Below are 23,962 nucleotides of genomic sequence, written 5' to 3' on the forward strand. Positions count from 1 at the left end.
CTGGCCTGGGACAAGGGCACCAGCCTACCCCTATGTGTTTGTGGGGGACGAGGCCTTCGCCCTGTCCGACCATGTAATGCGTCCGTACCCAGACAGGGGACTTGATGCCAGCCAGCTACACTTCAATGCTCGGTTGAGCCGTGCAAGGAGAATGGTGGAGTGCACATTTGGGATCCTGGTGTCAAAGTGGAGGGTGTTCCACACGCCCATGCTGCTGAAACCGGGCAACGCAGTTGTCGTGGTGAAGGCAGCATGCATCCTCCACAACTTTGTGCGGCAGGAGGAAAGAGAGACTCCGGAACCCCCGAATGTGCTTCCACTAATGCCCCTGCGGAGGTATGCAACCAGGCCAAGGGTAGTGTCACTGCGGAACAGGGACCAACTGAGACTTTATTTTACCACACCACCAGGACGAGGGTGAATGTTTGGTTTTTAATGTTTTGTTGAAATGTGTTTATTTTGGAGTTTCAAGTTTTTAAGTGATTTTAAATGTCTTAATTTTTTACAATAAATTGATGTTTAATAATTGGTCATTGTGTATGTTTTATGTGCACAGGTGGGGTACATCGCAGGTGGGTGGGAGACATCACAGGTGGGTGGGATACATCACAGGTGGGTGGGATACATCACAGGTGGGTGGGATACATCACAGGTGGGTTACAGGTGGGTGGGATACATCACAGGTGGGTGGGATACATCACAGGTGGGTGGGATACATCACAGGTGGGGTACAGGTGGGTGGGATACATCACAGGTGGGTGGGATACATCACAGGTGGGTTACAGGTGGGTGGGATACATCACAGGTGGGTGGGATACATCACAGGTGGGTGGGATACATCACAGGTGGGGTACAGGTGGGTGGGATACATCACAGGTGGGGTACAGGTTGGTGGGATACATCACAGGTGGGTGGGATACATCGCAGGTGGGTGGGATACATCACAGGTGGGGTACAGGTGGGTGGGATACATCACAGGTGGGGTACAGGTGGGTGGGATACATCACAGGTGGGTGGGATACATCGCAGGTGGGTGGGATACATCACAGGTGGGGTACAGGTGGGTGGGACACATCACAGGTGGGTGGGATACATCACAGGTGGGTGGGATACATCACAGGTGGGGTACAGGTGGGTGGGATACATCACAGGTGGGTGGGATACATCACAGGTGGGTGGGATACATCACAGGTGGGGTACAGGTGGGTGGGATACATCACAGGTGGGGTACAGGTTGGTGGGATACATCACAGGTGGGTGGGATACATCGCAGGTGGGTGGGATACATCACAGGTGGGGTACAGGTGGGTGGGATACATCACAGGTGGGGTACAGGTGGGTGGGATACATCACAGGTGGGTGGGATACATCGCAGGTGGGTGGGATACATCACAGGTGGGGTACAGGTGGGTGGGATACATCACAGGTGGGTGGGATACATCACAGGTGGGGTACAGGTGGGTGGGGAACAGGTGGGTGGGCCACGGGTGGGTGGGCAACACGTGGGTGACACAAATCCATAGCAAAAGTGGAATACATCACAAGCTAACCACAAGCCCCCCCAAAAACTTCTAGTCAACATACCCTCTGTGCCTTGCTGTCTCTTGCTCAAGTGCTCAAAGTCCTCCACATACAGCTTGGCAATTTTTTTCCACAGTCCTCTGCATTTTTTGATGTTGCTGTGGTCCGCATCCCCCTTGTCCCACAGGGCTGGTACCTGCTGCACCTGTAGGATGAGGTCTTCTGATGTGTAGGGCCTCACCCCCTCGTTATCAGACATATCGTCAGACATGTTGCTGCCAAACAGCTCCAGCATGAAGTCACTGCTGCTCCACTCTGTGAACGCTGGTGCCATGTGGTCCCCATCCAAAATGGCCACCATACCATAGAGTCAGCATAGGAAGTGTGGTATAACATCCGGTTTTTATAGCCAGTGTGTTGTGCGCTCTCCGGTTCTCATTGGTTTCCATTGGCCGGATGCAACATTCCGGCTCCGGTCCGGATACGTCAGCCGGACCAGCCGGACCAAAAAATAGCGCATGTTGGAACGGACGCCGGAGTCCGGATCCGGTCCGGCTCCGGTCCGGACGAAACGGACGCATGTGAACGGTCGCATAGACTTTCATTGCTATGCCGTGCGTCCGTTTCGTGCGGTCCGGCTCCGGCACGGCTCCGGCACGGCGATTCCGGATAGCAACCGCTAATGTGAACCGGGCCTAAGAGGCACCCTAGGTGCCCCAACACCTTAATCTCTAGTTATCTGGCTTGCAGTCACTGCCATGTATCCCCTTTTCTTACTTCTTACTTCTCTCTGCTTTACACACAATAGGGGAATGATAATGATAGCTGAGTGAGTTGTTCACCCCCTCCTACACTGCGCCCTGAGGCTGGAGCCTCTCCCGCCTCTGCCTTGGCCTGGCTCTGCATCTGTGGCTTTCTAACTCTGGTGCAGCATAGATTCTACGCCGCGGCTCACTGCAGGCCCGAGTCGATCGTTGCTCCTGGAGGAAGTAAACTCATCTGTCATGTGACAGCCGAGCTTCCTATCGGTGAGGAGAAGTTTTCATTGGCTCCTGACCTCCTGATCACTGTGAGCCAATCACAGTGATCAGGTAGTGAAAAAATGAAAAAAGCCTCTGGATCTTAAAGGGACCAGAGGCTCCCATCCCAAATTAGTTAAAATAAACCTAAAGCAAGGAAACTCACTTCACGTGTTCTACTACTTAACATGTAGAGGGAACATTGTGTATCTCATAGAGCTTTTCCTGTCCTCACTCGCTTGCTCCGCCCCTGTCCCTCATTGAATTTATGCGCGTTTGGTACTCCTCATCAAGATTTGGAAGCACACGCATTCCAAGTACTCGCACCCCCCCCCCCCCCCTACTGTACAGACCAGCTCGTCTTTGGAAGTACTTTTGGATGCAAGTACTTTTATATTTATTCCCTTTTAAACAATACAGGTTGCCTGGCATCCTGTTGATCTCTTTGGCTACAGTAGTATGAATTACACACCTGAAAGCAGCTAGTTTAGTCACACTTCAGTCAGAGTATCTGATCTGCATATGCTTGTTCAGGTTCTATGGCTAAGAGTATTAGAGGCAGTGGAGCAGGGCAGCCAGGCAGAGTCCATTGTTTAAAAGGAACTAAATATGTCAGCTTCCTTATCCCTCTTAGTTCCGAGTGTGCTTTAAGGCTATAGACCTGAATTATACAGTATGTCTTTTTTATTATTATTATTATTTAGTATTTACATAGCGTCCACACCTTCCGGAGCGCTGTACAGGGTACATTCCCTTCCATAGTCACATGTCTGTATCTATCGTAGTCTAGGGCCAATTTTAGGGGGAGGCCAATTAAAGGATACCCGAAGTGACATGTGACATGATGAGATAGACATGGGTATGTACAGTGCCTAGCACACAAATAACTATGCTGTGTTCCTTTTTTTTTCTCTGTCTGAAAGAGTTAAATATCAGGTATGTAAGTGGCTGACCTAGTCCTGACTCAGACAGGAAGTGACTACAGTGTGACCCTCACTGATAAGAAATTCCAACTATAAAACACTTTCCTAGCAGAAAATGGCTTCTGAGAGCAAAAAAGAGATAAAAAGGGGAAGTGACATGTTTATCTCATCATGTCACATGTCACTCCGGGTATCCTTTAACTTGTCCGTATGTTTTTGGGGTGTGGGAGGAAACCAGGCTGGGTTTCGAACTGAAGACCCAGCGCTGTAAGATGAGAGTGCTTACCACTATGCCACTGTGCTGCCCGCACTGCCTGCTTTCTCTATATCATACATTTACAAGCAGGTTAGGGTGTATCCAATTTATTTATTTTTTGTACTCTTTTTTGGGGGGAGGGGGGGGAGAGGGGGGAGGTGTGTGTGTGTGGGGGGGGGGGGGGGGCTTCTCATGCGTGCAGATAACCGATGGTAACCAATAAATTGTTTGAAAGTGGGTCAGGGCAGGAGGACAGCAAATGAAGGAATAAAGGAAAGATCCATAACTGAGTTTATGGGAGATAATATTGAACTCACAGAAAATCATTTTTTTTTTTTAGAGAGAAATGCCTAAAGTGGGACTTGCGCCTTAATTGGGAGTGTATGTGCAAAGTGATTAAACAAAGTCCTGTTTTTCTTTAGCAGCAAGGTGGATGATGTTGGCGTAACGGCTCAGAGATTCAGATCTCAGCTCCAGTAAGCTGTTCAGAGACCCAGCCAGGCTCAGGGGAGGAGGAGGAAGAGGGAACTGGTCTATGGCCCTCTCAGCAGCTGGAGACTGAGCAGCGGAGAGAGCTGGAGTCTGGCCACACATTCCTCGAGTTTAAAGCAATAAAGCTTTGGCAGGGAGTAATCTGCAAGGATTTCCTGGATATCAGAAGGAACCGTGTGTAGGCTAGGAGCACATCACCTGCAAGCCATGGCGTAGCAATAGGGGGATGCAGAGGTTGCGACTGCACCGGGGCCCTCGGGGCCCTACCTCAATGGCAATATTAGCCCTTTATTGGTCTTCTGCTGGTAATGATCACTTCTATAGATGCTTTTAATAGCGGTAATCATTAACAAACTGTTTCCTATCCCTTGCTTGCACCACTAATAGTGTGGTAATCCTTGGCAGGTTTTGGTGCGCCATATCAATTGTTATGTATAAAATCCTTGGCGGGCCCAATGCAAGACTTGCACTGGGGCCCTGAGCTCCTTAGCTAACATATATCAAATAAGGGAGCCAGGAAAAAAGGGTGCGGGGTATAGCCGAAAGTTTAAGATACAGGTAGTCCCCGACTTACGAACGCCCGACTTACGAACGACCCACCGATCTGAACGGCATGGATTCTGTGTTTCCATGGGAACAAGCCAAAAAAATTTATTCAAATTGGACTTGTAGTTTTTGAGAAGATCGATTTAAAAAAATTCAAAGAAAAAGTGGCTTTTAAACTTGTATAAACAGGTACAGAGGGCAGAGGTGACACAGAGGGGGACACTGGAGGCACAGGGAGGCACCAAGGAGGTACAAGGGACAGAGATAGCACATTGTTCAGACTTAAGAACAGATTCAGGTTAAGAACGAACCTACAGTACCTATGTCGTTCGTTAACCGGTGACTACCTGTATTGTCTGTACAGCGCTGTGTTATATGTTGGCACTATATAAATAAATAAATAGTATAATATTTTAATCAATTCTTCATCTTTATCTGAGATAGAATAATAAATAGGTTAAAATAACGGTATTAAAACCACAAAATATCATCTATAACAATGAAAACATATTTACAGTTGTAATAAGCATAGTAAAACCTTGGTAAATATTACTGATATTTTACTACAATTAAACCTAACACTACTCTCACACAGAACTCTACCTCTACTGATGTCTAACCTTAGACCACCCCCTGGTGGTGCCTAACCCTAAGACTCTCACACAGAACCCTCCCTCTACCGATACCTAACCTTAGACCACCCCCTGGTAGTGCCTAACCATAAGACTCTCACACAGACCCCTCCCTCTACCGATGCCTAACCTTAGACCACCCCCTGGTAGTGCCTAACCATAAGACTCTCACACAGACCCCTCCCTCTACCGATGCCTAACCTTAGACCACCCCCTGGTGGTGCCTACACCTAAGACTCTCACACAGAACACTACCTCTACCGATGCCTAACATTAGACCACCCCCTGGTGGTGCCTAAACCTAAGACTCTCACACAGAACCCTACCTCTACCGATGCCTAATCTTAGACCACCACCTGGTGGTGCCTAACCCTAAGACTCTCACAGAGAACCCTACCTCTACCGATGCCTAACCTTAGACCACCCCCTGGTGGTGCCTAACCCTAAGACTCTCACACAGAACCCTACCTCTACCGATGCCTAACCTTAGACCACCTCCTGGTGGTGCCTAACCCTAAGACTCTCACACAGAACCCTCCTTCTACCGATGCCTAACCTTAGACCACCCACCTGGTGGTGCCTAACCTTAAGACTCTCACACAGAACCCTACCTCTACCGATGCCTAACCTTAGACCACCTCCTGGTGGTGCCTAACCCTAAGACTCTCACACAGAACCCTCCTTCCACCGATGTCTAACCTTAGACCACCCCCTGGAGGTGCCTAACCATAAGACTTTCACACAGAACTCTACCTCTACTGATGTCTACCCTTAGACCACCCCCTGGTGGTGCCTAACCCTAAGACTCTCACACAGAACCCTACCTCTACTGATGTCTAACCTTAGACCACCCCCTGGTGGTGCCTAACCCTAAGACTCTCACACAGAACTCTACCTCTACCGATGTCTAACCTTAGACCACCCCCTGGTGGTGCCTAACCCTAAGACTCTCACACAGAACCCTCCCTCTACCGATGCCTAACCTTAGACCACCCCCTGGTGGTGCCTAACCCTAAGACTTTCACACAGACCCCTCCCTCTACCGATGCCTAACCTTAGACCACCCCCTGGTGGTGCCTAACCCTAAGACTCTCACAAAGAACCCTCCTTCCACCAATGCCTAACCTTAGACCACCCACCTGGTGGTGCCTAACCCTAAGACTCTAACACAGAACCCCACCTCTACCGATGCCTAACCTTAGACCACCCCCTGGTGGTGCCTAACCCTAAGACTCTCACACAGAACCCTCCTTCCACCGATGTCTAACCTTAGACCACCCCCTGGTGGTGCCTAACCATAAGACTCTCACACAGAACTCTACCTCTACTGATGCCTAACCTTAGACCACCCCCTGGTAGTGCCTAACCCTAAGACTCTCACACAGAACTCTACCTCTACTGATGTCTTACCTTAGACCACCCCCTGGTGGTGCCTAACCCTAAGACTCTCACACTGAACCCTCCCTCTACCAATGCCTAACCTTAGACCACCCCCTGGTGGTGCCTAACCCTAAGACTCTCACACAGAACCCTCCCTCTACCGATGCCTAACCTTAGACCACCCCCTGGTGGTGCCTAACCCTAAGACTCTCACACAGAACCCTCCCTCTACCGATGTCTAACCTTAGACCACCCCCTGGTGGTGCCTAACCCTAAGACTCTCACACAGAACCCTCCTTCCACCGATGCCTAACCTTAGACCACCCACCTGGTGGTGCCTAACCCTAAGACTCTCACACAGAACCCTACCTCTACCGATGCCTAACCTTAGACCACCCCCTGGTGGTGCCTAACCCTAAGACTCTCACACAGAACCCTCCTTCCACCAATGTCTAACCTGAGACCACCCCCTGGTGGTGCCTAACCATAAGACTCTCACACAGAACTCTACCTCTACCGATGCCTAACCTTAGACCACCCCCTGGTGGTGCCTAACCCTAAGACTCTCACACAGAACTCTACCTCTACTGATGTCTAACCTTAGACTACCCCCTGGTGTTGCCTAACCCTAAGACTCTCACACAGAACCCTACCTCTACCGATGCCTAACCTTAGACCACCTCCTGGTGGTGCCTAACCCTAAGACTCTCACACAGAACCCTCCCTCTACCGATGCCTAACCTTAGACCACCCCCTGGTGGTGCCTAACCATAAGACTCTCATACAGAGCCTAACCTCTACCGATGCCTAACCTTAGACCATTCTCTGGTGGTGCCTAACCCTAAGACTCTCACACAGAACCCTCCCTCTACCGATGCCTAACCTTAGACCACCCCCTGGTGGTGCCTAACCCTAAGACTCTCACACAGAACCCTCCCTCTACCGATGTCTAACCTTAGACCACCCCCAGGTGGTGCCTAACCCTAAGACTCTCACACAGAACCCTCCTTCCACCGATGCCTAACCTTAGACCACCCACCTGGTGGTGCCTAACCCTAAGACTCTCACACAGAACCCTACCTCTACCGATGCCTAACCTTAGACCACCCCCTGGTGGTGCCTAACCCTAAGACTCTCACACAGAACCCTCCTTCCAACAATGTCTAACCTTAGACCACCCCCTGGTGGTGCCTAACCATAAGACTCTCACACAGAACTCTACCTCTACCGATGCCTAACCTTAGACCACCCCCTGGTGGTGCCTAACCCTAAGACTCTCACACAGAACTCTACCTCTACTGATGTCTAACCTTAGACTACCCCCTGGTGGTGCCTAACCCTAAGACTCTCACACAGAACCCTCCCTCTACCGATGCCTAACCTTAGACCACTCCCTGGTGGTGCCTAACCCTAAGACTCTCACACAGAACCCTCCCTCTACCGATGCCTAACCTTAGACCACCTCCTGGTTGTGCCTAACCCTAAGACTCTCACACAGAACCCTCCCTCTACCGATGCCTAACCTTAGACCACCCCCTGGTGGTGCCTAACCATAAGACTCTCATACAGAGCCTAACCTCTACCGATGCCTAACCTTAGACCATTCTCTGGTGGTGCCTAACCCTAAGACTCTCACACAGAACCCTCCCTCTACCGATGCCTAACCTTAGACCACCCCCTGGTGGTGCCTAACCCTAAGACTCTCACACAGAACCCTCCCTCTACCGATGCCTAACCTTAGACCACCCCCTGGTGGTGCCTAACCCTAAGACTCTCACACAGAACCCTCCTTCCAACAATGTCTAACCTTAGACCACCCCCTGGTGGTGCCTAACCATAAGACTCTCACACAGAACTCTACCTCTACCGATGCCTAACCTTAGACCACCCCCTGGTGGTGCCTAACCCTAAGACTCTCACACAAAACTCTACCTCTACTGATGTCTAACCTTAGACTACCCCCTGGTGGTGCCTAACCCTAAGACTCTCACACAGAACCCTCCCTCTACCGATGCCTAACCTTAGACCACCCCCTGGTGGTGCCTAACCCTAAGACTCTCACACAGAACCCTCCCTCTACCGATGCCTAACCTTAGACCACCTCCTGGTTGTGCCTAACCCTAAGACTCTCACACAGAACCCTCCCTCTACCGATGCCTAACCTTAGACCACCCCCTGGTGGTGCCTAACCATAAGACTCTCATACAGAGCCTAACCTCTACCGATGCCTAACCTTAGACCATTCTCTGGTGGTGCCTAACCCTAAGACTCTCACACAGAACCCTCCCTCTACCGATGCCTAACCTTAGACCACCCCCTGGTGGTGCCTAACCCTAAGACTCTCACACAGAACCCTCCCTCTACCGATGCCTAACCTTAGACCACCCCCTGGTGGTGCCTAACCCTAAGACTCTCACACAGAACCCTCCTTCCACCGATGTCTAATGTTGGACCACCCCCTGGTGGTGCCTAAACCTAAGCCACCTTGTCTTCAGAGCACTCGGCTCCCGAAGACCTCCAAAGTCCCCCGTGGCAGGGGATTTAAATGGTGCAGCCCTACATAACTGCTTGCCGACCACGTAACGCCAATGGGTGTGAGTGTGGCAGCAGCCACATTGGCATCAAGTACTGGGGTGGGGTTTTGCAGTCGATTGCGCGCGCCGATGCGATCGCCGCTAGGAGACTGTTAGACGGCGAAACTGCCATCTATTTACTGTGTACAGCGATGCGATCCACAGAGCGCGCGATCACCTGCGTTTAAAAAAACAAAGACACTGTCTTCTTTTTCGTAGAGCAAAGACTTAATAGTTTGAGACGCTGCAATCTAAGATGTAAGTGTTGCTATACACATTTTTTTTTTACCCATTCCTCATCCTGATTTACATTCTGAAATTCATGACAGGTGGTGACATCTTTAGTCCTGGCAGGTGCATCAGTGTGGAATGTTTCTTTACTGAGTTCTGAAGCCAGTGAAAATAATAAGTAAAAGTGGACCTGAACTCTTGCATAGGACAGAAGGAAAACACTGAAATGTACCCTGTATGTATTTAGAGAGTTTAGCCTGTCTATTTTCACCTCATCTGTGACTAATCACAATTGTAATTTGATCACTCAGCAGCGTCAGTTGACTGCCATGGCAGAGCAGCTAATTGGTGAACACAGGATGTTAACCCCATGTCTACTTCTATGAAAGCAAGAAGTAAACACACTGCAGATTTTTTTCAGGATTTGTATCAGCTGTAACAAAGAAATCGCAGTGCCAGGAACACTTCCCGGTAAACCAGTATAGTGTTTGTAGTGCCAACTAGTTGCTGAAAAGTAAAGTTACACGCATACAGCAAACACTTATAATTACAAATTAATAAAATTAATCTAAAGCCCCTCCCCCAAAGACGTTGCCTGAGGGACTGAGCTTTTTTTTAAATATATTTTTGTTATGAGGGTATATTACTGTTATTGTAGTATGTAAGGGCTTGTAATTATCGACCGGATACAAAAACAGAAAAATTACACCTATATTTCCAAATAATATATTGTCGCCATACATTGTACTAGGAACACAATTTAAATGTTGTGATAGCTGGGACTACGGGCGTAGCAATAGGGGTTGCAGAGGTTGCGACCGCATCGGGGCCCTTGCGCCAGAGGGGCCACGAAGGGTCCTCCCTCAACTGCAGTATTAGCTCTCTATTGGTCCTGTGCTCAGAATAATGACTTCTATAGATACTTTGAATAATGGTAATCATTAACAAACTGTTCCCATCCCCTTCTTGCTCCTCTGATACTGTAGCTGCCATTGGCAGGTTTTAGTATGCCGTATCAATTGTTATGTATAGAGTGCTTGGGGGGGGCCCCAATCTAAAACTTGCATCGAGGCCCACAGCTCCTTAACTATGCCACTGGTTGGGACTAACGAGCAAATAAAATGGGCGGGTTTTATTAATAGTAGCACTGCTTATTTTAAAACTATAGTGGATGGATTTGGAAAATTAGTGTAGTGTCTTTCTTTAGTTTTTTTTTTCCTATAAAATGCATAGAAAATAAAGTAATTACTGAAAACAGGTGTCACCCACAAAAGCTTAATTTTCGGTGAAATAAAAAGGAATAGATCATTTTGTTGTGATGAGTAGTGATAAAGTTATTGTCAAATGAAAGGGAGGAGCGCTGAAAAGATGAAAATTGCTCTTGTCCATAAGGAGCAAAACCCCCTTGGGGGTGAAGTGGTTAAATGGAAAGCAATATGACAACCTCCATATCCCTCTCCTCTCACTTCATTTGTCCTTTAAAAAGGAACTCCAGTGAAAATAATGTAATAAAAAAGTGCTTCATTTTTACAATAATTATGTATAAATGATTTAGTCAACGTTTGCCCATTGTAAAATCTTATAAATCCCTGATTTACATTCTGACATTTATCACATGGTGACACTTTTACTGTTGGCAGGTGATGTAGATGCTGCATGTTTTTTTGGCAATTGGAAACAGCTGTAAACAGCTATTTCCCACAATGCAGCAAGGTTCACAGACAGGAAACTGCCAAGAGTACCACGGTCCTCAGAATTTCTTTTATGGGAGGGGTTTCACCACAATATCAGTCATACAGCGCCCCCTGATGGTCTGTTTGTGGAAAGGAATAGATTTCTCATGTAAAAGGGGGTATCAGCTACTGATTGGGATAAAGTTCAATTCTTGGTCGGAGTTTCTCTTTAAGGAGATCAGATCAGTAAAAAGTCTGCTCTGATTAAATGTTATGCATTGCTGCACTTGGCGTTACTGGATTCATCCAGCTGAGGCGACAAATATGGCCAGATTTCGATGGAGGGTGGTGAATGAGCAACAGGGGAAACGTCTGCTATTGTGTCGCTACAACTTCACACAATGGTATAGAAAAGTCACTTAAACTGTGAACATTCCTGTATCCTGTACAATTTTCCGGCAGCCAAGACGTTAAAATTCCTTACATCCTCCCTCGTTGTCCATAAAGGAGGAAAATCACTTGCCAGCTTGGCCTGGCTCCAGGCTGCTCTTTGAGATTACCATCTTGGATGAATGTCACGCCAGCTCTGCTCCAGAGAAACACACATGGACCAGTCACCTTCTGCAGGCCCTGTCAGACTTTCCATGAGCTCATAAGAAAAAGTGGAGCAGCAGAAAGCTCAGAGATGGGGAGGAGGGGGCAGGGGTGACCCCCATTAACACCTTGGACCCAACACCGGGGTTTGCACTGTCGGCTTTGATGTTGCCTGACTAGTAAATTTGCCAAAAGCAGCAACTCCCCGAAGTGTTAACACTTTTCCTGGCTCCTCTCTGTCTGTGTCAGTGGATCAGGACGCCTATCCCTTCTCTGAAACTCTCCACTCGGCCATCCTGCCGAAAGGAAAGCACATCGGCCTGCAAGAAGCATACGAGTCTCTTAGCTCTATTTGTGACGTGTTTGAGAGGAGAGAAAACGGAAACAGAAGTGGACCTGTTTCCCTGAGCGATCCGTCAGATGCTTGCCTGGAGTTCCCTGGAGAACAAGGAAGGAAATCTGATTGGTTGCTGGGAGACAAAGTCCGGGTTTAAGCCAGCATTGCCATATTAAACCCAGTCTGAGAAAGGTTTATGAAGATTTGCGATGAAAACTGGTTTAGAAGCACTGCATTTGCCTTTAGCAACATATCAGTTTCTAGCTTGGAAACACAAATGGAAATCGTTTCTGTACTGTGCTATTCCAAAGCACAATGGGGAAAAAAGGTGCCCAGGTTTAGCTAAAAGTAGGTAAAAAACACTAAAAACATAAAGGGTGAGGTGGCTTACTTCAATAACAACAGTCTCATAAGTCTTATTATACTGTCGTTATTGAAGTAAGCCACCTCACCCTTTATGGTTTTAGTGTTTTTAACCTACTTTTATCTAAACCCGGGCGCCTTTTTACCCCATTGTGCTGTACAGGGCCGGAGCTACCATAGGAAAAAATGGGCAATTGCCCCAGGGCCCCAGAGCCTATAGGGGCCCCCAAGGTGTCCCTCCTTCATCTTAATTGTTGCTCCCCAGGGACTCTACAGAGTCTGTTAAGTTGGGAGGTGATTGGGGAGGGTCAGCAGCTAACTCAGGGGCCCAGGAGGGAAATTTGGCTGCAACAAAGGGCCCCAAATGATGCTTTTTGAGGGGGGGGGGTGGTCTGTTGGGGGGCCCCAGGCTATTTTGCCCTAGGGCCCAATAGTTACTTAAACCGGCCCTGGTGCTGGATATACCCCCACCCCACTGAGGTTGGAGGGGTCCGGTCTGATCTCACCTAGTTGATACCATCCTGAGAGCCAGTCCCCTTTTTTTTCACCAGAGAGAGCGACCTCATCTAGTCTAGGCTCGTTACCCTGAGTGGAGTCAGGTTCATTGTCTCCACCTGTTTCCAGTGGTCGGTTGCCCTATGTGCAACCCCCTTTTGTGAGTAGACATTTTGCTACCTCCTTTTCCTCTGTTCAAACTAATACTACGCTATCTGGTATTTGGGCTCCCGTTGTCTCTGTGTCTTTTCTCCATAGAGTTTTCCAGCACCATGTTATTCAAAAACACCATGTAGGTGAAAAAACAAGATATCAATAAATTACATTTTTTGATGGCTAAGTAAAAAAGGTTTCTGAAAGGGCACCAATACCCAGTGAGAAACAGTAGCAACTGCATCTGAGCTGCCTAAGGCTTCATTCATAAGAGCAGCTGAAGGGGGTAAGTTTACCGCCTGTCAGATGCTTTTCTGCAGGCTCTTGTTATTGCTCAGGACTGGCGCCAGGACCGGCGCAGGACAGGGCCCCCCTCCCCCCCATAAGCTGTGCTCAGATGTGACATGCCGAAGTTCTGTGCCGTGTAATAAAACCACCATTTTAGTAGCACCTGAATGTGGATGGAAAAAGGGACACTGAACTGCCCGGCAGGACTCCCGTCTGAGAGAGGCCTTACTGTTTGTCCAGGTGAGTCCCTGCAATTACATGCTTTTAAAGCAGGATTGTCACCATAAAAATCAAATTATAACAGCAACTGGTCTGTTTACAGTATATTAAAAGATGCTAATCCTGCATTCAAAACTTTCAAAACTGTTTCTGCTGTTATGGTTTAGAGTTATCACATACTTAAAGAGCACTGGCCCTTTAGTAGTCAGTGCCAAACAGTTGCATGCTGGGGGTTCTTTTTATTTATAATATATTCCTCCTCTTCCCTTTATTTCCCTGCCTAGCTGCCTATCTGAAACATGATCACCTGCTCACTTGTGTTTAAAAGCAAGGCTGAGGTGACTCAGCGATTGGAGGAAAAAAGAAGAAAAAGTAAAGGGCAGACATGACATCAGGATTTAGCCTCAAACTGTGGGCAAAAGACATGGTTCCCACCAGGAACAGAATTCGCTTCATTTACTATACAACATTCACTGAAATCAAAACATGGACAGTACAATACATGTGTTATGTAAGTAGATCAAGTATATATCTACTTATATGTGTGTTTTTTCCCTGGCATAGTAGGGCTAATCCTACCGCTTTACGGGGCCTCCGCAGGCTCTCTGCCCTCCTTCATCTGTCTTGTGAGTGCCCGCTATGATGATATCATGAGTACCACGCTTTATTAAGCGTTGCCACTTTTTATTAAGCGTTGCCTAAATTAAAGACATCTAATGACATTTATTTATGTTGGAAAAATAATGTTTCTCCTCCGAATGTCCAGCGTAAATAATCTGTGTGCCTTAACATCTTGTCAGTATACAGGAACAAAGTCTGAAGAAGACATAAGCCGTAAGCTCACTTTTTATTTACTGCTAAGTTAGCAAATAAATGGTATCATCCTGATTCAAAGCTTCTTTCTTAAAAAGGAAAAAGAATATAAATATATAAGAAGGAGCCCTTAATTTAAAGCTATGTGGTTTCAGACCTCTAATGATTACAGGCTTGCAAAGACTCACCTGCTAGCCCGAATCATTAGTGGTCTGGAGCTCGGCCCCTCCATCTTTAAAAACGTAGTGTGGCCATTTTTATCCCAAGTTTTTCGTTATTTCGAAGCTCTAGCCACCCCAACTTCCTGCCCCCAGCTTGGCAGCAGCCTATTAGGCTGCCGAGCTTGGGTGGGCTGAGGTGACATAAGTCTGAGTGGCCAAAGCTTTGGAAGGCTTTAGAAAAAAAACGCCACCTGCTGTTCACACACACCAAAAATGCAGCAGGCATTTGGGGAGAAATCATATTGCCATAGTGGAAATGGCTCACCATAATTTACATAGTCCTGAAGCTTCAAGAGGACCTCCATCCTGAAAAACAAAATCCTGCAGCGCTTCTGAAATGAAACATTATATTTACCTGCGGTGTCTTGTCCCATGAAGCCGCCCCAAAGTCCCTGCATCACTACACTTCCGCCGCTTGGCCTTGCCTCCCCTCTCTCTTCCGAGAAAAATGGCAAGCTATTTACGCCATTAAATTGCCGGGCATTTTTTCTTGGAGGAAAGAGCGAAGGCGGGGCCAAGCGGCGGAAGTTGAGTAATGCAGGGACTTCGGGGCGGCTTTGTGGGACTCCGGCGGTAAATATAACTTTTCATTTCAGCAGCGCTGCAGGATTTTGTTTTTCAGGATGGAGGTCCTCTTTAAGGATCATACACACAGAGCTGGGACACAGTCCTCCAGCACCCAAGGCTGAGACACCAAAGTGCGCCTTTAAGACTTAATCATGAAGGGAACTCCCCGTGGCCAGGTAGCCTAAAGTCGGTGTCAAGCATTGTTCAGCTGTGATGGCTTTTCCCATAGTTGTGTCTTGCTTCTAGCCTTCTACATGTGAAGTTTGACCATAGCCAATAGTTGTTGGAATACGCAACATACACAAGTCATTTTGAAAGTCTTCAGGTGAGGACTATTTTGAGTTCGTACAGCAGTGCACAAGCTGCTCTTCTCTTGTGAGACAATATGCTGCTGACTCTAGTCAATAGTGCAAGAACGTTACCATAGTTTCATGTGTAAACAGGGTACATGTGGTACAGGGGTAGCGTAGCGTATACTACTTACTTCCATACCGCGTGTACACTGTTTACGTACATTGCTATGATACTGCTCCCGCGCTATCACCACAACATGCGTTACTATGTTCAGTACGGGCCTGTAACATTGCCACGTGGTGTGTAGTGTTACCGGCCTTTTCTGCTTCAACCCCAAAGAGTCATATCTTCAGTGAGTCAAAGGAAAGTAAATAGTAAAAAGTTTGCAAAAATACGAGAGGTGTACTCACTTTTGTGAGATACTATTTACGGTAATACTTAATTGTTTGCAAAAACATGAACTCCAAAAATGTAAGCAGATCTACAGGAATTGTGAAAACAAATGTACACTAAATTTTCCCACAAAACCAGAAGTAGTATGGTTTTAGAAGAGAGTACATATTTTTAGATTCAAAGCCCAAAGGCCACAGTCATTAAACCTGCAAGTTTAGCTTCCCAATTTTCTATCTCCCTATTGGAGTGTCTTCAAGGAAAGGTACTGTGTGTTCCATGCTGGCCCTTACCCTTTGTCAGGGGCATTGCTAGCCCCAAAGATCAGTGGCACATGCCACAGATCTATTCTGGGGTGACCTGGTTGTCCCCCTGGCAGAGTCCAGAACATCTTCTTTTCTGGGCTTCTCCTCCTAGTGTTTTGTTGTTTAGTTTTTTTTGTATTAATAGAGAGGGGGCTTCATCCAACATTTTGCTGGGTAGGCCTACTTAGAGCACTTTTAAGTTCATGTAAGTTTGGCTCCACCCATGGCCACACCCACATTATGGTGCTTGGCCACACCCATTTTTGGCTGGAGTGCCCAAAAGTACCCCAAATCTCTTAGGACCCTAGAAATGCCCCTGCCCTTTATTCCACTGCTCTCTCTCGAGGGTGGATATGATATTGGCAGATTGTTATTTTTATTGGACAATGGAGGTGAGTGTAGCCAACTCCTGAACAGTCTGGGGGAGCCTGGCAGTCCTTAAAGGAGTAGCTCAACCTGAAGTCATGTGACCATGCATTTAGATCATACATTGCTAATTAGTATTTTTTTCTTTTTGTGCGGAGGTGGGAATTATGTACAATTATGTTGCCAGACCAAAAACCACTAAACTTTTTCTTTTTTAATTATCAGTAAATGAAATTCTGACCTGCGTACCCTCTTTTTCAGCAGAAGACGACCACCCCAACATCAGCTTGAACCCGTGTCCTATGAATGACAAAATGTGCCTCCAGAAAGAGCAAGCTAAGACCATCCACAACAACTTGCAGAAGATGAGGAAACACACTATGCAACGCCAAACTGCCATTAATCAACCCACCCTAATGGTAAGAGGGTTCCACCAAGTGTTAAGGTGCGTACACACCTTTGACAGATGTCGCCCATTGGGGATTAGGACTTGATTCCTTTGGGCGACATCGCTGGGCCTGGCTGAACACATGCGTGGCAGCTGTGTAGCTGATGACGCACTGTGTTGCTATGCAGGTGACCTCAGCTGACTTAAGTCAGGTGTGTGTATGGGCATTTAACCCCTTGCCGACCGCTGCACGCCAATTGGCTTGAACATGGCGGCAGCCACAGGAGCGCTCCACGCCAATTGGCGTGAAGTCCTGGTTTTGCCCGTCAGCAGTCTCCCAGCGGCGATCGCCGCTAGGAGATAGCTAGACCGTGAAACCGCAATCTACGGCAGCGCTGTACTGGGGACAGCCGTGTGACACGGCTGTCCCCCTGGGAGGCAAAGAAGCAATCGGTTGCCATAGGCCGATGCCTATGACAGCCGATTGCTGGCGGGGGGAGGGGTATAAAAATAGTTAAAAAACGGAAAATGTATTTTAAAAAATAAATACACAATAAACAAAAAAAAATGCCGGCAGGGATAGGCCTTAAAGGGACACTGTAGGGGGGTCAGGGGAAAATTAGTTGAGGTTACCCGGGGCTTCCAATGGTCCCCCACAGACATCCTATGCCTGCGCAGCCACTTCCCAATGCTCCGGCCCCGCCTCCGGTTCACTTCTGGAATTTCAGACTTTAAAGTCTGAAGATCACTGCGCCTGCGCCTGCGTTCACTACACCATCAACTAACCAATCATTGCTTCCTATCTATCACGACCACCAAGAAAATCCAAATTTTCGTTCGACGAAAATTAATTCGGGCGACATTTTTTTCACTCGTTCATAATCGATTGTGTCCACCAATGGAGATTATTTACAACCAATCCGATCAGAATTTCTGATCGCTCGAACGATTTTTCGCTAGAAATTGGACCGTTAGTGGCCAGCTTTATAAGACAATTACTGACAAGTCCAGGCCAGGTTTGCTACATGGTTTATGTTCTCTGGTTCTCTCCAACTTGGTAGAACTGTCAATCAGAGTCTGTGAGCTCTCACCTATCACACTACAGCAGGGGTGTCAAACTCAAATAGAAAGTGGGCCGAAATTGAACACTAGGACCAAGTCACGTGCCAACCTCAATGACTAGTAGACACCTTCCTTCCTTTATAAAGTTCCCTGGTGTCTAATAGCATGGCTCACCTGCAATGCCTCTACAGTTCCCCGGTGTCAAGTGGTCCTCCTCTCTCCCTCTCCTATACACTTCCCTGGTGTCTAGTGCCCCCCACCCTCCCCTATACAGTTCCCTAGTGTTTAGTGTTTTCCTTTACCTTCCTCCAGGCTTCCCTGGAGTTCTAGGGTTTCAACTTCAATATAGCTTTCCTGGTTGTCTAGAGTGGGCCAAACATAATGCAAAGTGGCAAAACCAATTGGGGGCCAAATTTAATGGCTCTGAGGGCCAGATCTGGCCCGCGTGCCGGAGTTTGACATGAGTGCACTACAGGATGGGATGTTTGATTGACTGGTGCTCTATGACCTTTCTAGGGTACCTGCCATATGTCATTAAATATCGCTTTGGAGAGATTGGCATCGCTCAGAACCAAAACTCAGGAGGATTTTTTGAAGATATCAATACCAAACTGCGACCGGGATGGCAACTTTAACCCCAAACAGGTAAGAAAAGGACTCTTTATTATTTATGATTTTGATAAACTCAGTGGGAATAGGTTTAAACAGAGCAGGACAGCCCAAAAGACTTCTACAATTTAATGGGGGAAAGAGGTGGCTAAGTTGAAGTAAAATTGGATTGATGGATAAAAAGGAGACACCGAGAGCCCAATATAGTGTAGTATGTACTGGAATTTGTGGAAATGAAAGGGTAAGTGTAGTGTTATACTCAGTTAAGTCTGGGTTACCGACCAGGCAAGCACTTTATGGGCAGGTGAGGTGGGGAGTACTAGACCTGTCCCCACTCAGGATTAAGATGTCGCTCTCTGTAGATCGGAAAAAGGTACCAAGTCCCCTCCACCAGGGGTGGACACAATAATTGTACAGTCGTACAGAGGCGCCAAAAGTATAACAGTAGGTAAAAAATTTTTAAAAGAGAACTGGGGGCTAATGGTGGACTTACCTCCCCAAAGTAGACACAAGATGCTGTTGGGGGGGGGGGGGGGTGCAACGTTTCGTGGGCATATCCTACCTCATCAGGCAATAGATTGGAATACAACAACTCACGCGTTCTAATCAAAAGCTTACCTCAACAGATGACACTGGTAATTAGTAAAAGTTTATTTCAAATAATTTGCATATAATGAAGACGCTTTTTGTGGACTTGTTTCCACTTCCTCAGGCCAATATTTCATGTCAGTGGAATCGCACAGTCAATATTTGAAAATAATAAATTATCCACGAGCCCGATTGGATGGCTGCTCACATCAGCAACCTATCTTTGGCAGTACATTCTAACCTCAATCTATCATCAAGATTTCAAAAATTATTACACCATTTGTTCTTTGTGCTTTTTTGTTTGAAGGTGTTGTGTCGTCTTATTCCCCTCATGTTCTTCTACAATTGCTTCAATTAAATGTCTCATGTTCTTCACCATTATAAAAGGTCTACCATATAAAGAGTATACTCTCTACTTCTGCAAAGCACAAAATTATCCTAAGTAACAAATCTCTTGACCCCAGATATGGAAGTAGTGTTAATAAATGATAATTACTGACTCCCAATCAGAGGCGGGACAAGATCCTCCAGCACCCAAGGCTGAGACACCAAAGTGCGCCCCTCCATCCCTCCCCCCCAGCCGTCACACACTGATTGCTATTAGACTAAGAGGGCCACAGGGCCCACAATCTCCCCAACACCTTAATATCTAGTTATCTGGCTTGCAGTCACTGCTATGTATCCCCTTTTCTTATTTCTTTCTGCTTCAAACACAATTAGGAATGACAGCTGAATGAATTGTGCTACACTGCGCCCTGAGGCTGGAGCCTCTCCAGCCTATGCCTCGGCCCGGCCCTGCTCCCAATCGTTTTCCTCAACAGCTAGTGGCTATCAATTGCTATCATGGCTTCCACTTCCTGAACCAGTGGAAATTTGCTGATGCTGATAAGGAGGATTTTCTGAAAGACAAAAACACTGTTTGATCCTGCAATCAACAAGAGGCCTTATCGGCCTAACCTACTGTACCATTAGGGCTCTCTGTGTCTCTGTGTTTGATTTTTGAAGGTGCAATGTCATCTCATCCCCTGCTTTAGTAGTATAGTAGTAATTAAGAAAAGTACTACCTCCCATCCCACTCACACCATGCTGAGTTCGGAGACATCTTTTCTCCCACAGGTTTGGGGATTGTCCTCTTTCATCCTACGGTGGTAGGATGTTCTAAACAATCATGGGAGGCAGAATGCTTTCCCTGGACCCGCAAGAAGAGAGCCTCATCAAGCCAAGGTCTGAGGAGGGCAGCAAGCAGCAATTAATAAGTAACAATTAATTATTAAAACTATCCAGCAGGCATAGTCATAATTATTTTCTATTATACACCACCAACAAAGCAGTTTATAGTAGTAGGATGGGGATGGCAGTACTGAGGAGTAGAATTCAGTAGTACTAGGAGTGGGGGCAGAGCTAGAAAGAGAGGCAGAACTGCTGAGGAGGTAGTGGGGGCAGTGTGGCACAAAAGGGAAGGGGCAGCAGTAATGCAAAAGAACTTGCTCCAGCTAAACCACCTGGGGAGGGACCCATTACAATTTTAGGAGTGATGTCTGTGGTTGTCTAGCTGCCCCATGATTTTGCTTCTGGGGCTATTTTAGCCAAGCACAAATATTCTTGACACCTTCCAGCGGGTCCATCTGAAAATGGCGCCTGCGAATAATGGCGCACGGTGTTGCCGCTAATCCGTTTGATGCTTATCGCTATTTAACGTAAAAGCCTTATTGTTATTTAGCGTTAACACACAAAGCCCTCTTTGTACCTATCCCTAACCCTAAGTGGTGGTGCCTAACACTAACCACCTCCCTGGTGGTGCCTAACCCTAACCACCTCCCTGGTGGTGCCTAACCCTAAGCACCCCCCTGTCTCCCCTGGTGGCGCCTAACCCTAACCTTGACAGTGTTACATTAAATCCATTCACTGTTTTGCAGTTAAATAACTTCTGCAGTTTGGCTTATGTAGCTATTGATAAATAACGTTATTGTGCACAATAACGTCTGCTGTTTGGCATATGAACGGCACTATTTATAAATAACGTTACTGTGTGCTGATTTTCTTATTTTTTCCCTGTACGCTATTATTATGCAGTACTAACGATAAATAGCGATCTTTTTAATGCGGCGCCATTTTTATCCATAGGCGCTGTGCGCCATTATTCACTGATCCGCCTTCCAGCTTATATTGTTGCTTCCATTTTTACGATCTCGCTTCTCTCATCCGTTTCTCACAGTGTCACCCAGCTTTGGATGGACAGCGTGGAATGTGCTGGTGCGTCGACCGGAAAACTGGCAGCAAGCTCACCACACCTTACGATCCCGTGCACGACCCAGACTGTCAGCTGGCAACTGAGTTCATCCGAAAATAAGGAAAGAGCTTCTGTCTACTTGAAATCTGCCAATCCCTGGAGCATCTCAAAAAGGCCAGAGGCTCTAGGGGGACTTGTAGCTATTTTCATTGACAAGCCTGCAAGAGACTGTAAGAGAACCTTCAAGGGTGTCTCCATATTTTTTATTTTTTGGGAACATTTAATGTTTTAAGCTGAGACGGAGAAATCATCAACTTTGTAAATAGAATGTGTTGCCTAACTTGTACTGCAGGCCCTTAAAGCATCCACTGAATCCAGTGAGAAAGCGAGATTCTCTGCCAATTGCGGCCAAGGGGGGAATTGTAGAGAGCTGTTTGCAGTTATCTCCAGTTACCTGCATAATGCATGCATAAGCACAGCAGTGTACTTGCCTCAAAGTGACCATGAAGTCTAAGTTTTTAGCAGTGCTAGTGAACAAAGTTGATGTAAGTGGAGCTGCAGATAGAGTGACCTGAGTTTCTTTGTTGGCCAGTGAAGCCGTCTATCACGTTAAAGAACCAATAGGGAGCAACGAAAGATCTAGTGGGAGGGACTTCATACTGACACTGGGGGATTTGCTCTTGACACTTCTCTTCACTTTAGCACTTCTCCTGGATATAGCTCTGTAACGGAAAATTGTTTTGTCATGCAGTTTACTCTGAACGGTAACCTCGGATTTTGGCCCTTGTTTCAATCACTTTTTCTCCTAAATTTTCTCCTAGGATTCTCTCCTCTGTTTAAAAAAAAGTAGGTGAAAAGTACTGTCAAAATTATGTTGAGTATTTTCCTGTTTGCTGGTGGCTTGAAAGGCATTTTATTGAGAAGGTGTGAAAAAATCACCTAGCAAAATACTTAGGAGAAAAATTGAATTGAATGAGGGCCTATGGGGTTGATGCAGAAAAGTGTGGTAATATTACAGTGTGCGGACAGCGTACAACAATATTATTGTCACTTCCAGTGCACAGACAGCTTACGACAATATTATTCCACAAAGAAGACAAAAAGTGAGTGCACACCAACCTGATATAGACCATTCACTCTTTTAAAGAGAATCTGTACTGTGAAAATCTTACATGAATAAACATACCAGCCTGTTTGTGTTTGTTGTCTTCTCCTAGCCCCCTCTGTGACGTTTTTGGCACTCCCCGCTGATTTCTTGGTGATAAAATCATTGTTTTATTCATTGTTTTTGTAAACAATGAATATGTGGCCGCCAAACAGGAAATACATCATCAGAGCAGGTGCCTGTTTGCAGTGGCTCCTCTCAAGCCTGACTTGACTGCTGGACTGTTACTCCCAGTGTTGCCTTAGCTGCTTGTCTGGGTTTTGAACTGATCTTTCTGCACTCACAGCTGTTCACAAGGTCACAGCTCCGTGAGCCTCAGACAGGCTGGTTGTGAGCAGAGACCTTGCCTGTGAGTTATACACACAGCACACAGGAGAGCAGAGGGGGGCGTGGAGGGGGCGCGCATAACTTCTCCCTATCACAGCAGAGGCAGCAAATTCCTCTGTGGGTCGACAAAACTTGACAAAGAAAAGAATATTAGACAGTGCAACTATAAAAGGCTGCAGTAATTCAGACCACATTAGAACAGGTATAGGAACTTGTAGGATAGAAGAAATAAGGCTGAAAATTTTGTTACAGAGTCTCTTTAAGTGGTGCAACATCCGGTTAAACAAAGATCTATATCATACTATCCAACAAGAAACACAAAATCCAGGGGCAACACGTATATGTAGTTAAAACTTTCATAACTTTAATCACTATCTTCATTAAGAACCAGGCATAAAAAGAAACATGTAGTTATCAAGTCCACAATGATACTGGTGCAGAGGCAGGTTGACGATCGTTTCACCCCTCAATTAGGGCTTTTTCAAGACTGTATGACCATAGGGTCTTGAAAAAAACCCTAATTGAGGGGCCAAACGATTGTCGACCTGCCTCTGCACCTTCTAATACTGCATTATCATCTGCTGCACCAGTATCCTTCTGGACTTGATAAGTATATGTTTATTATTATGCCTGGTTCTTAATGAAGATAGCGATTAAAGTTATGGAAGTTTTAACATATACTTATATCAGTGCTGACTCAGACAGGAAGTGACTTCAGTGTGACCTCACTGATGAGAAATTCCAACTATAAAACACTTTCCTAGCAGAAAATGGCTTCTGAGAGCAGGAAAGAGATAAAAAGGGGAATTTCTCATCAGTGAGGGTCACACTGTAGTCACTTCCTGTCTGAGTCAGGACAGAGTCAGCCACTTACATACCTGATGTTTAACTCTTTCAGGCAGAGAAAGAATAAATGGAATACAGCATAGTTATTTGTGTGCT

At 46.6% G+C, this 23,962-nt stretch overlaps 1 protein-coding gene across 2 annotated transcripts in view; it reads left to right on the plus strand.

Moving 5' to 3' along the window:
- IGFBP4 (insulin like growth factor binding protein 4) overlaps nucleotides 1-22,723 on the plus strand; it is a 116,043-nt gene extending 93,320 nt beyond the window's left edge. The window contains exons 2-4 of one of the 2 annotated variants that reach the window (XM_068263612.1): nucleotides 16,913-17,070; nucleotides 18,618-18,746; nucleotides 21,514-22,723. In XM_068263612.1, the coding sequence (XP_068119713.1) occupies nucleotides 16,913-17,070; nucleotides 18,618-18,746; nucleotides 21,514-21,648 (422 nt within the window). In that variant the 3' untranslated portion in view covers nucleotides 21,649-22,723. The remainder of the gene's footprint in view (nucleotides 1-16,912; nucleotides 17,071-18,617; nucleotides 18,747-21,513) is intronic. The other variant, XM_068263613.1, reaches the window with a different exon arrangement.
- The last annotated feature ends 1,239 nt before the right edge of the window (nucleotides 22,724-23,962 follow it).

The sequence above is a fragment of the Hyperolius riggenbachi genome, chromosome 12, assembly GCF_040937935.1.
Source record: "Hyperolius riggenbachi isolate aHypRig1 chromosome 12, aHypRig1.pri, whole genome shotgun sequence".
Classification (NCBI taxonomy): Eukaryota; Metazoa; Chordata; class Amphibia; order Anura; family Hyperoliidae; genus Hyperolius; species Hyperolius riggenbachi.